The sequence below is a fragment of the Nematostella vectensis genome, chromosome 8 (genome assembly GCF_932526225.1).
Source record: "Nematostella vectensis chromosome 8, jaNemVect1.1, whole genome shotgun sequence".
Taxonomy (NCBI): domain Eukaryota; kingdom Metazoa; phylum Cnidaria; class Anthozoa; order Actiniaria; family Edwardsiidae; genus Nematostella; species Nematostella vectensis.
In genome coordinates, this window is record NC_064041.1 from 14741884 (window position 1) to 14759038 (window position 17155).

At 40.0% G+C, this 17155-nt stretch overlaps 2 protein-coding genes and 1 long non-coding RNA gene across 4 annotated transcripts; 2 read left to right on the forward strand and 1 right to left on the reverse strand.

Moving 5' to 3' along the window:
* Positions 1-9: 9 nt before the first annotated feature.
* Positions 10-13001, forward strand: LOC5510488 (guanine nucleotide-binding protein-like 1). Its single transcript, XM_032379657.2, has 17 exons — positions 10-208; positions 316-454; positions 738-825; positions 2035-2080; positions 3309-3460; positions 4274-4345; positions 4640-4717; positions 4843-4975; positions 5704-5796; positions 6042-6143; positions 6226-6291; positions 6537-6589; positions 6945-7070; positions 8427-8601; positions 9638-9700; positions 10961-11038; positions 12101-13001. The coding sequence occupies exons 1-17, from the start codon at positions 124-126 to the stop codon at positions 12337-12339; spliced, it is 1788 nt and encodes a 595-aa protein (XP_032235548.1). The 5' UTR covers positions 10-123; the 3' UTR covers positions 12340-13001.
* LOC116617194 lies at positions 12446-13423 on the reverse strand. Its single transcript, XR_004295660.2, has 2 exons — positions 13283-13423; positions 12446-13211 (listed from the first exon to the last, which is right to left on the reverse strand). It is a non-coding gene; the product is annotated as an uncharacterized LOC116617194 (long non-coding RNA).
* On the forward strand, positions 13393-17079 carry LOC5510489. 2 transcript variants are annotated; one of them, XM_001630891.3, is made up of 2 exons: positions 13393-13525; positions 14420-17079. In XM_001630891.3, the coding sequence occupies exon 2, from the start codon at positions 14430-14432 to the stop codon at positions 15519-15521; it is 1092 nt and encodes a 363-aa protein (XP_001630941.3). In that variant the 5' UTR covers positions 13393-13525; positions 14420-14429; the 3' UTR covers positions 15522-17079. The 2 variants fall into 2 exon arrangements, with proteins under 2 accessions (XP_001630941.3, XP_032235549.2); XM_032379658.2 differs by having other exon boundaries at positions 13402-13525; positions 14414-17079.
* Positions 17080-17155: the final 76 nt, after the last annotated feature.

Genomic DNA, 17155 nt, shown 5'->3' on the forward strand with positions numbered 1-17155 from the left:
CCCCAGTCTTCTTCTGTCTCCCGGTACGCAATGTGAGCCTGGCACTTTCTTGCATTCGAAAAACAACGCGTCGCCACGAAAGGCCGCCACGAAAAGTCCAGCATAGCAGATAGAACCCTGAAAATGCCGCGAAAGAAAGCCTTCAGCATCAAGATGAAAAAGAAACAACTTCAAGACAAACGACAAAGAAAGCGGGATAAGGATGAAGGTGAAATAAGCCCGGTTTATTGAATGCAGTATTACTTTGTATATCTTGCTTATAATTTTTTTGCATTCCTGTGCTGTAGCTCGTAAAGTGTCGTTGTTTGTTTTTAGATTCTGCTAATTCCAATGGGGGGAATTCTGCTGACTCTGAAGGGGGAGAAGAAAGTGAACAGTTTGAACCAGTAACCATGAAGCTGCACCAACAACCCACTCAACACAAAGGCGAAATCCTTCCTTACGACCCAAATAGGCATGTAATAGCCGCTTATAAATTATAAATCAGCTTTGTAAGGTAAGGTTAGATTTAGCGGAATTACTTAACTTGTGTAGAAATATACCTTAAGCTGACCCTACTTTTATCACCTATCTACAATTCATGCTTGCTTATTTACTTAAGGATTTTTGTGAGTAACTAACAGAGGGCATTGAGTGGTTACATGTGCCAGCATGGAAATGAGGCTAAAGCCTCAATCAAAAGAAGATGAGAATCAATGAAGCTGTCATCTTTAACGAAGGTCTATTGCTTTTGCTAGGTATCATTTGCATTTTGCCCGTGAATCAAAAGCAGAAGTAGAAGAAAGGAAGAGGTTGGCTAGACTGCCATTCACGCTAGTTTCAGAGGTATGAATGCGGTACTAGATTATCATTATCATCTCATCATCAATATCTACATCATAATTATCATCACCATACTATTGCCATTGAGTTCATCATCATCAATATGAGTGGAAGCTTGCATCACTAGCATCATTAGAACGATTTCACGTAACCCCTTTTTACATGCTAATGAATAAACTAACATGTTAATGAGGCACACGCGCGGCACATGCGAAACATCGTAAAACCAGCATTGGCAGCTCCACAGCCATCAACATCTACCTGAAAGCCCACAGTCGGCGCACAGTCGGAGATAGTGAGGCAACAAATGCATTATGCGAACAAGCAGACGCCTGCACAAAGGAAAGTCGAGTACAAATTAACGACCGCATTCGCAGGATTCTCCTCTGAGAGTGAAAATAAATCGGAACCAAAATCCAAGAAAAAAAGACATGCAAGGGAACGGCAAGGGAAGCACAAGAAGCTCACACTGCTATGTGTTCAAAGGACATGAAAATTCTGGTAAAGTGAACGATCTCATAAATAGGTTGAGAAGCAGTTGGACAAGTAGTTCAAACAAGCTAGGAACTCTGACTCTCTTAATTGTTTTGTTTGCGTAAATTTCTATGGACAGGAAAATAAAATTTCCTAGAATGGACTACAACCAATTTTTTTACGGTTCATCCAATTTGATGTATCACCGCTTCAACATTTTCACCGGGTTGTGAAATGTTTGAGAATAAAAGAGAACAAATGAAATATTTGTTTTTTGTCAATACTCTCCCAAGCATGAACCTACCACGCATGTGCCTCATTAACATGTTAGTTTTCTCATTAGCATGTTAAAAGCGGTTATACGTGAAATCGTTCTATTGTCAATAATATTAATGTCATCAATGGCATCACCATCGCCATCACTATCATTATTAATTGTGGTCTAAATATCATCATCACTTCATAATTGCTACCAATATCATCATCATTGTTGTCATTTCTACATAGTATTTACTAGAGATTGGTAACCACATTATGGCCTCCATCATCATCACCAACAAAGTCATGAAGTGATTGTTTTCAATCATCTTTGAGCCCCCACCATTACCACCACCACCTTCACTGACAATCATTCCTTGTGTTCTATTGCTGTTTTATTGTTGTATGTACTGTAGCTTATAACTAACCTTACCATGCCAACTCACTAATGACAGTTTATGTCCTGCCATCTGACATAAGGTTGAGCTGGAGGTCTCTGTGGAATCTGTATACAAACCAGGATCAGGTATGCTAAATGGCCAAATTGATCAATCTCACAGTGTATTTCCTTTTGAATAAATAAAGAGAGATGGATGGATAAACCACTTTTTTGGTGAGGCCAAGCATGTAGTGGCTAGTGTTGGGTGAGGGTGCAAAGGAGACAACACCATTATCAAATTTTTCTGTGTTTTTTTTATATAATAACCTGGAATTGTTTTATTATCAAATGGCAATACATTTTCTAGATATTTCCCTTATTCACCCATTAAAGCTTTTAAATTTTATGGCTGTTTTCATAGGCCGTGAAACCTTTAGCCTACATGTAGCTGGTGACTTGCGAAAATATCCTATTGTAGTGTCTATGCAACAGCGGCGATAATCGTGTTCCGTTCCGTGACATTCCTTCGTTTTAATTCTGCTAATGTATACTTGCATTCTTTGTAAGAGGATAATTAAGAAAGATTATGAATGGTATCTCATGGGTAGCAAGCACTCCACGACTTTCAGCGTTTGAAGTAAACTTAAACATTTTGATTTCTGTGTACACAACACAAGCGTGTACATATGCAAGGAGTTGCTATGATCTGCTGCTTAATTTGGTTAAAAAACCTAGCCTCTTTGGACAGAACTTTGGAAAATAACAAAAAAGAACGGAATTGCTTGGGGTTAATGAAAGACTTTCCGTAGCCAGTAGGAAGGCTTGCAAAGATATCAACATCATCGCTCAGAAAAGCAAAAAGATAGCCTTCTCTTGTTCATTGTGGGTTTTTTCTATCCCAAATAACATTGACACATCTTCTAAGGCTGAATTAAGGACATATTAATAGGGAATAGGTGGTAGAGTCGTAGTGTTTTTCTCCATATTTGAACCTTTCGATAAACTCACAGCAGGAACCCACGATTTCAACTTCTGATCTGAGCCAATTAAAATATCCAAGAGAACTTATTGAGTGGCCAATCAGAGACTATTATAGGTTTTCCTGCTAAAGCTATGACCTCACGGAACATGATTAACACCGCCATTGCGTATACTGTATGCTATACAAGGATATTTTCGCGAGTCAGCAGCTACACGTAGGCTATGAAACCCTATGCAAATGAGATACTCGTGCTAGCACTGAACACAGCAATCTGCTTTAATCAATGTGAATATCAGTCCATCCTATACATCCTATCCAGCTAGGCGACTAGTTAGTACAGTTTATATTTCTAAATGATGAGTGTTTTAGTGTGTATAAATTTGATGGTTACAGTCCTTGATATGCCAAAGAGACCCCCTTGGAATTTCCAAATGAGTAAAGAGCAGGTGGAAAACAATGAAAGAAAAGAATTCCAGAAATATCTAGAAGAAATCTACAAGCACCACAAGCAATCTGAACTAAGCTACTTTGAGCATAATCTTGAGGTAAGAACTTTAAGTGTTGGTTAATTAATTATCTATTTTTTATAAATAGCCAATATTTATAAAATGTTTAATAATTGACTAGTTTAGTTCATGATTTATTTATTAAATAATTAAAATGAATAATGAATTTTAATGAAAATTATTCATCATGTAATGAAGTAATCAGCATGCTTAGGAAAAATACAGTAGTAAAATCATGGCTGGTGAACAAGGAACAGGCATGTATGTATCATAGAAAAAAGGTATTTGACAATCCTTCAATATAAAAAATCTATTAAGGTGGCGCACCGAGGTTGTTTTGGCTAAACAGCTTATATACTATGTTCCCTGCAGAAGACTCATTTTCGGCGCAATTTTCGTAAATTTTTCAGATTTTATTAATACATCTATGCTTTATCAGATTCCGCTAGATTCACTCTTCTTGGAAACTTGGAAATCAAATTATTTTTTGTCATGCAAGTTAAAAGGAAGCAATTTTTTTATATTAAAATAAAAATTTTGAAATCTGCGCGATGAATTTTTTTTCTAAATCTACAGTAACACCTAACAATACTCCAACTTGAAGCACACAAATTTTTGGGAATATATTTTTTGGAAATATATTTCGAATATAGGGAACTTAGTAAAAGCTGTTTAGCCAAAACAACCTCGGCGCGCCACCTTAAAATGGTAAAGTAAACTTTGTTTATAGTCCATAAGGAAGTGCTCCAATCATTAGTACTGTTCAGCACATGGATTTGAAAATTTTGCAAAACTTTGCAACCTATTCCTGCTATTTGAGCCTGTACTTGACTTGTAGCATTTGTTTCCTAGACATGGCGGCAACTCTGGAGGGTTCTAGAAGTTTCTGATATCATAGTTTGTTTAGCTGACATTAGACACCCCGTAAGTATCCAGAACTCAGGGTTGTCCTCAAATGGTGGTGATAAAATTCAGGAAAATCATTAAAGCTGTATGTGCTATGACTCTATGAACACTTTTTACTTGATTTCGTGCTATATTTAGCCATCCAAACCTCTTAGCCAACAATCTCTTAGCAGAAAAATTCCTGGACAACTCTGGACACCTTGTTAGTATCCTTTAGTAAATGTAGATTATGACGAAGCCCAGATCTAAATAAGTTAACTCTTAACACAATATGCCCAAGTTGATGTCTTGTTATTGCCCTTATTATTGCAGGCTCTGCATTTTTCCCCTGCCCTGTATGAGTATGTTTTAAAGGATTTAAAAAAGAAGTTTATACTGGTATTAAATAAGGTCAGTATAATGTTGTCTATGGACTTATGTTTGTGTTTATGTTTATTGTTATCTCCTAAGTTTTTTTTATATCTACTCTGGCCACTGAGCCTTAACATTAAAATCATTGATCACCCAATTTCCAGGTGGATCTTGTAAGCCCCGAGCTTGTAACTGCCTGGAAGTGCTATTTCCAGTCAAAGTACGAACACCTTAGTGTTGTATGCTTTAGCTCATTCCCAAAGGCTGAGTCTGAAAGGAACAAAGAACAAGGAAAAGGTCGGTATCATCACAGGTCCGTAGCAGGGTGTGGATCGCTATGCGCATGCCCCCCTCCTTATTTTTATTGTGGAAGCCATATAATTTCAGTCTACCAAGCAGCAATTTCTAACTTTGTGCTGATTTATATAATTCCCTGACTCCACCACGCCTACACAGACCACTTGTTTAGTTAGGCCGAGTCTGCCGAAAAAGCAAGTTGGTTTAAGGGATGAAGAAATGGTGCATCCCTCTCCATCAATAAAAAGCCACCTCTAATTTTAGTCTGCTAAGCAGTGGTGCTAACTAGGGGGGGTGAATAGGGGTATGTAAATCCCTCGATCCTCTACATTTTTGTGGGAAATCCGTGGATCAGCAGATATTTTTTGATCCGCATGGTTTGACAGATAAACAATAGCATCGGTCGAAATTCATTTAAAATCCGAAATTCGATGTCAAAGCAGTCAAAATCCGAAATACGCGCCCGAATTGTTAACAGATCCCTGATTCGCCATATTTTCAAAATCCGCCAATCCGCTGAAATAATCATCAAAATCCGTAATCCGTGAGTATTTCGGGGCCGAATCCGCCAATCCGCAAACCTATTCACCCCCCCCCCCCCCTAACTGTTACTTTTGTAAAAGACTGCACATGATTCTGTTAAACTGTATGCAGTAGAAGACTATCTGGGCTATATAATTATAGTATTTTAACCCATTCAAAAAAGTTTTTGGTGTTTTATTTTGTAGTTTTATCCAAGAAGCAAAGGCGGAAAAAATTCAACTCTGCTGTTGGTCCAAGGGAACTACTGGCAGCCTGTTCAAAGTTATGTGGAGATAAAGGTAAAAGATGCAGGAAAGATTATTGTGATGTGATATTAAGTATGCCAGTCAGCCACTCCTTTGCACAGAGAGCTTTAGACACAGAAAGCTCTGCACAAGAGGGCACCTTCTAGTGACAGGATTATGGTTTAACCCTTGGGTGAAATGTATTCAATGAAACATATCCACACCAAATACACACTGCCTGCTCATAACATGGAGTGAGCGGAGCGGATTTACACTTAGTTTATCACTTTATTCAACAGTGGACCTGATGAGTTGGGAGAAAAAGATTGTTGAGCAGGAGAGAGGAGAAGTGGAGGGCTGGGTCGAGTATGATGAGCTTGATAGCTCAGATGAGTCTGAAGGCAAGTATAGACATTAGTTACCATGGTAATGCAACAGTTGTAATGGCATGCCACATGGATTAATTCATTATTTGTTTCTCAGATGAGATTGACCAAGTACACGAGGAAGTTGAGACCAATGATGCTCTTCTGACACTAGGATTTGTGGGTAGGCTGTGTTCAAACTTGATTTAAAGGGCCCTTGTCAGCCACACCTTTCCTGTTGTTTTCGCTCAACATTTGAAGACAAATTATGCAAAGAAATCTTGAAATATCCACCTAAAATAAAGTTTTATACATCATTTACCAAATTCAATTGGAAATATTGCATCAGCTCCCCCAATCAGCTGATGGAAATGGATGCTTTTTATTCATACCTTGATAACATTTGTATTGTCTCCATTTCGTTTTCAGGTCATACAAATGTTGGGAAGTCTTCCCTGCTTAACGGACTTGTAGGCAAAAAGGTAGCAGATTGTTGCTTACTCTTATGTTTGATTGGTCAATGCCACATTATCACTAGTTTTCTTCGCCATGGTCGACGGAAACCTCAACTATAAAAGACAACAGAATCTATTAGAATCTGCGCTATTTAACAGGCCATCCGCTCTAAATTATCAGCACATCCTCAAATAAACTTTCAATAGACACGGCTTTCAAAATTGTGAAATATTTTTCGCATGTCCGTTATCAGGTTGATAATAATGCCTATATTTGATTGGTCAGGTTGAAAATCATACTAACATGTGATTGCTCTGTTTGATAATAATGCTTCCATGTGATTGGCCTGTTTGACAATAATGCTTGTGTTTGATTGGTCAGGTTGTAAGTGTGTCACGCACTCCAGGTCACACCAAGCACTTCCAGACGATCTTCCTGACACCAAGTGTGAGATTGTGTGACTGCCCGGGGCTTGTGTTTCCTTCTCTTGTGGACAAACAACTACAGGTGAAATCCCTGGGTTTCATCTAGGTACAACAGACTCTGCCAGCCGCCATGTTGTCATCCTAGCAAAGTACCAAGTGTTAAAAAATCATCCATTTCCATCGGCCTATATGAGGACGCCAATGCGATGTTTTCAATTGAATTTGGTAAATGATGTTATTGAAATTTGGTTTTAGATTGTTATTTCGAGATATTTGTTATTGAAATTTGCTTTTAGATGGTTATTTTGAGATATTTACCTACCAACATAAAATAAAAACAGTAACAAAAGTGCCGTCATGATGAGATTATACTGATGTCATGGAAATGCACTTTTAATATGCAACTCACATCACTTTTCAGTTAAGTCATTCCTTAAAATAATATCCTTTTTTAAAAGGATTATATTAAGCTTAAGCCTTGTCAGCCTCACATTTGTTTTACCCTTGTTATATTTTCAACCAATAATGGAAGACAGATAATGAGATAAGATCTCTAAGCAGCCATCTTAATATAAGATCTTATGCTATATTGGCCGAGGTTGATCGAAAAAAAATGGCAACAGCTCTTCCAAATCAGCCGATATAATTGAATGCTTTATCACATTTGGTATTTGGCTAGGAAAACAAACTGACGGCTGAGAGACACTCTTTGTCAACTTACTGTAAGTCCACATTTCCACTGATGCTCTTTTCCCATCATTGTTTACCCTTTTACTGCAGATCCTATCGCGCCTTTTCCTCATATCACAACCCTAATTTGTCCACATATCCTATCGGGCCTTTTCCTTATATCACAACCCTAATTTGTCCCAAGATCCTATCGGGCCTTTTCCTCATAACACATCCCTAATTTGTCCACAGATACTATCAGGCCTTTTCCTCATATCATATCCTGAATTTGTCCACAGATCCTATCGGGCCTTTTCCTCATATCGCAACCCTTATTTGTCCACAGATCCTATCGGGCCTTTTCCTCATATCACAACCCTAATTTGTCCTCAGATCCTGTCGGGCCTTTTCCTCATATCACAACCCTAATTTGTCCACAGATCCTACCGGGCCTTTTCCTCATATCACAACCCTAATTTGTCCATAGATCCTATCGGGCCTTTTCCTCATATCATAACCTGAATTTGTCCACAGATCCTATCGGGCCTTTTCCTCATATCACAACCCTAATTTGTCCACATATCCTATCGGGCCCTTTCCTCATATCGCAACACTTATTTGTCCACAGATCCTATCGGGCCTTTTCCTCATATCACAACCCTAATTTGTCCACAGATCCTATCGGGCCTTTTCCTCATATCACAACCCTAATTTGTCCACATATCCTATCGGGCCTTTTCCTCATATCGCAACCCTTATTTGTCCACAGATCCTATCGGGCCTTTTCCCGATTTCACAAGTCCAGGAGCCCTACACAGCGGTGGGATACCTTGCTGCCAGATGGCCGCTAGTGCACATGCTCAAACTCGTGCTACCGCAGGACCTGCAGGAAGACGACAATAAGGAGGTTGACCATAAGTGGTCCGCATGGGACATCTGCGAGGGTGAGGTGACGTGCCTTTTTGAAAGTTTGAAAATGGTGATTTTCAGATGGGAACTCTACTGCAGAACAATATTCTGGGTATTATATTATATATATCCGGTGTGTAAACTACCTTTTAACTTTAAAAGCGTAAAAATGCAAGGGCTGGCGATAAGGCATGGTTATCGTAGTTCAACATCTAATGCATACATCGTCTTAAAATAAATGACACTAGTGTTTAGAATACTCTTCTACAGCCAGAATGCTCAGCGCAAATAAACTGAGTTCTTTGAGCTGCCCTCGACCGAGTTTCATTGCTTGATATTCAGAAATGAAATGAGTGGTTTTACTTTGTATCTAATTTAAATCTGGATTAAACGTATTCGCTCTAGGACCTGTCGATCTTGTAAGTGATTCTATCCTACTAAACGCAATACCCTGTGTTGTAGGATGTTTTTTTTATATTTGGCTCTGATTGTGTTATGTTCCGGTTGGTTCTGTCTCAGCAATACCTAATTTTTATGATGTTCTTGTGTGACGACTTGATTCCTCTTAAATCTTCCTCCCATCTCCATGTGAGCTCTGTTTGCGATAGGCAAATTCTGTTTTAGCAATACCTAATTAGTATGTTCTTGTTTGGCGGCTTGATCCCTCTTAAATCTTCCTCCCATCTCCATGTGAGCTCTGTTTGTGATAGGCAAGTGACTCCCATCTCTATGTGAGCTCTGTTTGTGATAGGCAAGTTCTGTTTCAGGTGTGTGTGTGTTACACGATGTCCTTTATGTGGGTTTGATTGTGTTTTGTTTCGGGTGTGTGTTGCATGTGTCCTTCATGTGGCTTTGATTGTGTTCTCTTTCGGGTGTGTTACACGATGTCCTTTATGTGACTTTGATTGTGTTCTGTTTCAAGTGTGTGTTGCATGTGTCCTTTATGTGGCTTTGATTGTGTTCTGTTTCTGGTGTGTGTTGCATGTGTCCTTTATGTGGCTTTGATTGTGTTCTGTTTCTGGTGTGTGTTGCATGTGTCCTTTATGTGGCTTTGATTGTGTTCTGTTTCAGCTTGGGCCGAGCGGAGGGGCTACATGACCGCGAAGGCCGCCAGGCGAGATGTCTATAGAGCAGGTATTAGGGCTTAAAGTCCATATAACCTTTCGGAGTTGATAGACTTTGTCAATCCTTTATATTTTCATCTTCCAAATGGTATGTGGTTCGTATGGACCCTATAAAACACGCGTTCGCGCGAATAACTCAAATCTGTAATATTGATGTATTTTGGTCAACCTTCGGAAAAAAGGCCGTGAACTGAAAGGCCCGGGTCCAGTCATTTGTGACGTAGATCGAGATGTCAACCAAATTACATGAGAAAAAATATGCACGCGCTAAACCGGTTCCCGTCTTCAGGTCTTCTAAGCTATTGCTGAAGAACGTTGTGTGGTTACAACTTTTACTCTCATCTTTATATCTCAAACTGGTAGTCAAATGATTATTTAACTTCAGAAAACAAATCTGCAAAATTTAGCAGATATTTTTTAGTTTTTGAATTGTTTTTGCTTTGTGCGCGCGCGCTGCATTCGCAATCAAGAATGGCGACATTCTCACGAGCGCGCGCTGTTTTTGAAACCTACAACGAAACGATATTTTCTTTTTTCGCATACAATTCTCGACTTTAAATTATCCTTCGCTTCATTGTGGGCAGCTCTGCAATAGAAAACAATTCGAAAATATTTTGTGGCATTGCCGTCTCTGCATTTTAACGGATTTAAGGAAAATACGTTGTTTCAGATTTTCCCGCCAAAACTTGGAATTATTCACTCGATTCAATCTCCTTTCGCGCGACCAGGAAATTGTTCAAAGATCTGTAGAAAATTCAAATTTCAATCAAATTCAATTGCTTACAAAGAACTTTCGAAAAAATCTAGAAACAAAGTCAAAAACGTTACTTATCAATCTTAATCTAAAATACCGCAATAGCTTTCCCCAATACGCCGATGGAAATGGATACTTGAACACTTTCAGCGGCGTAGCCAGGGTTTTAAACAGTAGGGGGCCAAAAGCCCCTTTCAAGGCATTTTCTCCTGCATTTTAGATAATGTATCATAAATTTACTGTATTTTGGCTGCTAGAAGGGGGGGGGGGGGGGGGCTGGGCCAACCCAATGGCTACGCCCCTGACTTGGTACTTTGCCCAGATGACGAATTAATCGATCCGCCATTTTTTACTTATGAGTAATACTGAGTTACGTAAAGTATCAAATAAAGTTTACAATGTTTGCTGTTTCTTGCGATTTGGTGCCTACGTCATACATAAGCCATAGGAACCGAAGAAAGTAATTTAGTAAAATAATATTTTAAACTTTAACATTTATCATGTGCCGTTCACCAGCCAATAGCATCCTGAGACTAGCTGTGGATGGAAAAGTGCCAATGTACCACTACCCACCGGGCTTTGTACAAGAACGAGGTAAGGATTCATTTATCACTTTTCTCGTGTACAGCCATTTTAAATAAGGTTGCACTTGCATCATTTATCACTTTTCTCGTGTACAGCCATTTTAAATAAGGTTGCACTTGCAGAGTGCACGTGTCATAACCAGCAATGTTTCATGGGTACCAGACAAATAAGCATGAATTTCAAATAATCAAATCCAGGTTTAGATAGCTGTGGTAGCATTCTTGTCTTTGTGCCTGCTAGCATTCACGTGACTCTCGGAGACAAGGATCTAGTCATTTATACCTTACCCATGAACCACTGTGGGTTACTACACGGATTACCAAGTGTAACCTTATTTGAATAAGATGTACCATTTTTTCTCACTATGATTTGCTTTGTTTCGTCAGTAATTATGGTAATTTCACTCGATTATGCATTCGGACACAAGTCTCTAATTATTTCGGGCATATCTCGCATGTCATCGTAAGGGGCTCGTGTGTACTTCGGGCATATCTCGCATGTCATCGTAAGGGGCTCGTGTGTACTTCGGGCATATCTCGCATATCATCGTAAGGGGCTCGTGTGTACTTCGGGCATATCTCGCATGTCATCGTAGGGCTCGTGTGTACTTCGGGCATATCTCGCATGTCAGGGCTCGTGTGTACTTCTTGCATATCTCGCATGTCATCGTAGGGCTCGTGTGTACTTCGGGCATATCTCGCATGTCATCGTAAGGGGCGCGTGTGTACTTCGGGCATATCTCGCATGTCATCGTAGGGCTCGTGTATACTTCGGGCATATCTCGCATGTCATCGTAAGGGGCGCGTGTGTACTTCGGGCATATCTCGCATGTCATCGTAAGGGGCTCGTGTGTACTTCGGGCATATCTCGCATGTCATCGTAAGGCGAAGTAAGGCGGGTGAAGGAACAGGAAACGGAGACGTAAGATACTCGCGTGTGAAAATCGATGCGAAGAAGACACGAGCGCAGGAGGAAAAAAAAGGAACGGCATAGTTACTTCTTACGTTTCCGCTTCCTTCTCCGTTTTCTTCGCTAGTCAAAACCCATCTTAAAAGCTTTTTTCCATCTCAGACAAATGGAAGGATCATCCAGACACCCTTGCCCTGGCTCAGGTACAAGATCAGAAAAGCGAGAGTAGGCGCCAGCGGGAGGTGGACGAAGAGGTCAGCGAACTGCGCATGCGCCTCAAGCCTCACAGTCTGCAACCACGTGACTTTATGGAGAGCGCAGACGGCGACGACGAGGACGAAACAGCAGAGGAAGGGGGACTGGTCTCCAACAATCCATTTGCATTGCTCGCGGACGAGTAGCACCACAGGTAGCACAACTACTTTACAATGAATTAAGGTTCCTCGAGAAAAGGAACTGGCCCCTAAACAATCGATTGCATTCTTGACGGACGAAAAGCACCACATGTAGCTCATAAGCTGGATGATTTAATAAGAGAAAGGTATATATATAGTCAAATAAAACATTTGAACTTCTCTTGGAATAGCACCACAGGTACCCCATATGGTTTGCTGTTAAATAGTTTATCCAGAGTGTGCAACGCAGAAAGTAAATGCATATTTATTGATATGACTCAATCTCGCTCCCAGAGCCCACGTACCTTTTGCCCGGCGGCAATTTACCTTGCGGCTGTACCATGCCGCTGGGCCAAAGGTACGTGGGCTCTGGGAACGAGATTGGCAATAACTGTATGAGGATCACAGTCCGCATGCGCGGAATGCACTGGGAGCACGAAAGGGACCAGGAAGGCCATGTTCATGTGTGAGATCAGGAAAAAGAAACTGTAAAAGACATTGCCATCTATTTTAGATTGGAAACAAAACACGGATAAAAGAAAATATTATAAAGAAATAAAAATATGTAAATAATTTCAAAGCGAAATGTTTATGCATGTTATGTTTCAGTCGAATGACATGTGAAAGAGAAACCTGTAAGTAAAATAAAATGGTTCTATTTGACTTGATATATTACATCGCGTTTTTTCCCATAAGCTGCTTATGCTTCTATCTAACTCATCCTCTAATATACTAAGATACATAAACACTTTTAGTAGTATGTAAAATATGAGCGGCTAATCTGTATGAGCAATCACAATAGCGAGCCGCAGGCGATAGATTCTATGCATCTTATTGTTGTGCGGTAATTGGGTCGCATTCCGAAGTGCGGTGCGTCCCTAGAAAGAAGAAAGAGCATGAACGGAGAACAGCAAGCCAAAATGCAAATTATTTTTAGTCATTGCCATACCGTCGAGATGGCAACAGCCCGTTTCGGTGTGTTCAAGGAAGAGAGTTCATTGCTATCTAAGACAGTACCAGGTCACTGTTTTTGAGGCATGGCAAAGTGAAAGGAAAAACGCGAAGTTGGAGTTTGGAAACAACGAGAAGGACTCAAATATCGAAGACCTGTCCGTCCCACTCCACCACATGTCCGCCAAGACGTTAAACTTCTGGCTTAGTAAATTCATTTGCGGAGTTGCGAAGCAAAGTGGTGAGTAGTTCGCTTGCAGAGCGTTGAGATTAACATAAGCATATTGCTGCAAATTTGTTGTTAAATGATGGAAGTAAATGCTTTGCCGGAAATATGTCGTTGAGTTTTCTATGCTAATAAGTAGATTCTGAATAAAAAATTAATGCATACTAATTACCTGAGCAGGGATCTCTATCAAATATTAATGGTACTGTTTAATAATTCATCAACCCCAGCCTTTCCCGGCTATCTATTCAAACCCTCCGCGTGCTTGAGCGAGTAAGTACGCAGCTGCTTTGTCTCCTATTATCTTTGTTCTACAAAGGAGTTCTTTTGTCTCTATTCTTCTCGTTCTTTGTGTCGAGGTGCGGATATTGTTAATTTGCCCAATCGAATTGCAGCTTGTAAGAGCCCGCTTGAGCACAGTAGACTTGTATAGGGGTTTACAGCTGTGTACATGTGATCTGAATACAGTAGACTTGTATTGGGGTTTACAGCTGTGTACATGTGATCTGAATACAGTAGACTTGTATTGGGGTTTACAGCTGTGTACATGTGATCTGAATACTGTGCTGGGATTGGTTTGCACCCTCATGCATAAATGATGAATTTTACAAAGTGTATCAAACATTTAATGTATTAAAATAATGGAGCGTTTCTGTCGCATGAGTAATTTTCAATACAATGGCTACATCATTTTCGTAATAGATTTGACCATGATAGCATGTATACATTAACGAGTGAGTTGAAGCGTGGGGATTTAGGAATAACCACAATCCCGCATAGTATAAATCTACGTGGCACACAACTAAAAATGTTAAACAAACAGGCATAAAGGGTGTTAGCAATGTCGCCATTTTAATTTGTGCATTAACGGTGGACCTCGATGGATTAAATGTCAACTTTAAGTTTCAGGGTTCCAAGGATGACAAGAACCAAAGACAACAAGCAATGGAAATATCGCCCCCTTTCTTTTGCTATTTTCATGGCTATTGTCATCGTTGCGGGTGTGGTTTTTCAGCGAGGGGGTTTGTGCCATGCTCTACTTAAAGGCTATCATGTGTTGAACTCAATTTACACAGGCTCGAGGATCGACAACGAAGATGCAAGATTTCAAATAAAACGTTATATTGGAGGGGTTAATAACTCGCTCAAAGGTCAACCCTTTGGTTTGGATCGTGATACAGAACATTTCATTAAAGGTGTGTGGCGGAATCTGACATTTAAGAGAACGCCAATTGTAGTTAACTCCTCCATGGAATTATTCGACTTTGCTGTAGCCGTTACGGTAGCATCTAGCAACCATTTCGAGGAATTCGAGCACAATATAAGAAACTTTTCGCACCGTTTCCCTCGAGTAAAAGTATTTTTCTATGATATTGGCTTGGAAGAGTTACAAGTCATTGCGGTCAAAAAACTCCCATTTGTCATGTATAGAAAATTCAACTTCGCTGCTTATCCTAATCATGTTCAAAATCTCTTGAACTACGCTTGGAAGCTCCTAATAATCCAAGAGTTGATCTCGGAGTACGACGGAGTGATGTGGTTCGACTCCTCGATCGTTTTCACGCGAGACGTGAGTCATTTCATCCCTCTGATGTTCACGGCCAAGTCCGGAATCTTGTTCTACCTTCAGATCTACAGCCGTATGCACTCAATCCGAGCTGCAACCCACCCCCAGATGATCAAGTACTTCCCGGCCAGTGAAGACGGCCTGCTTTCTGACATGCTTCCAGGCGGCTGCATCTTGGTACTGAACACCGCTGATGTGCAGCAGCACATTTTACCATGGACCACCTTGTGTGCCCTCCACAAGAACTGTATTCAGCCAACGGGGGCCAATAAGGACTGTCCTCGAAGAATCTGGGGTCTTCCTAGAAATCAGTACGCTAACTGTCATAGGTTTGATCAAGCGCTGTTTAGTCTTGTAGTGGGGAATCTGTACGGGTTTGAGCTGAGTAGGTACCGGTTAAACCGCACAGAGGCACCCGCCCATGTGGCCCATCTCTTGAAGTAGGAACTCTGTACGGGTTTGAGCTGAGTAGAAACCGGTTAAACCGGACATAGATACCGGTAAAACCGGACATAGATACCGGTATAACCGGACATAGGTACCGGGGAATAGTGGCCGATGGGGGCCTCGGTCAAATATTCTGTGGAAAACTGCAGATGGTACACGGTTTTCCAGAATTACTGGCATCCCCGTTGAAAGTGGACTACCTCTTAATTAAGCAATTCTACATTTTCCGGAAATTTTCCAGTGGGAGGGATCTGTACTATTTACAAAATAACCATAAGTACCGGAATTTCCAATTAAATGGTAAACAACTTTGGTGTTCTTTTTATATTTAAACCAAGCAAGAATCCCTTGAAGGTCTCACTCTATATTTTTTATTCATCAGAAGGGAGGGGGGCTTGATACATAGAGGGGGCTTATTTGAACAGTGTGGTTCTTAAGAGAGACGGAGCTTATAAAGCTTTTTCGGCTCATGTAATTAATTAATCCGGTTTCTTAAACAACTCAGTGTTATTTATTTTTTTCTATTGTCATAACACCTGCAGGGTTTTTCAGACTAGGACTATTACCCATGATGCCACGCGTTTTTCGATACATGAACTATAACTGTCGAAAGTTCTTTGAAATAGATGTGTTACGTGTTTCTTGCTTGTTAGGATAGGTCATTCTCATTTGCCACATCGCTCATTGTTAGCATAGATTAGCCGGCAAACCTGAAAATAGCAAAACAGCGTTTTTATACGTTTTCAAAATGCTTGGAGCATTGCCATGTGAGATCCCTTGAATATAAACCATCACTCAAATACCGACCGGCTAAGCTATCGTAAGCTATTCGTGATAATAAGATAACAGGAAGGATAACCTTTTTTTAAGTGACTCAACACTTAGCTGGACAGCTAATTTACAGGAATAGTCACTATAATAAACTACAAAATATTACAAAATTCGAATTAACTAGCTATATAAAAAAATATAAAAATATAAAAGAATTTTTTCTATACAATATCATTTCAATTGATTACTATTTACTGTAGGTATAAAGATTATTTATATCAAAAACAATAGACAGACACGTCTACGTTACTTATTTGTTTCTTAAAAAGTTTGTAACTACGTATAGTCCTAAAATTATTAGGTAATTTATCCCATTTTCTGGCAGCTTCATACCTAAAAGGTTTGAGTCCATAACTAGTAGCTAGAATGAATTTTATTGTATCTAAAGTACCAAGTTTGTATGTATCGTCAATTCAAATAGGGTACTGGTACAAAAGGATACTTTTACTCAAGTTAAATTTAATGCTGCGGTTTTCCTTTCAATTGTTAACTTTGCCTGTCAGCCAATAGGGGCTCTTCCAAGTTTTATCAATTCGAGGCTGAAAAAAAAACAGCCCTTGGCACAGTCTAGCAGCAGTCATCTCGCTCCGCGCACAAGGGCGCCTGATTTTGTCCGCGCTAATCGCTCAGACTCAACAAAAATGGACTATGCAGGAACTTTTGGTGTTTACTGTTAACGCTTGGAGGTGCTGTTGTTGGTAAGAGAACCGTCAAACAGTAGAGATAAGAAGTCGTACTGGAAAAGATCGAGGAATAGCTGGGATATCGCAAGTTAAGACGTAAGTAAATCATCACAGCTT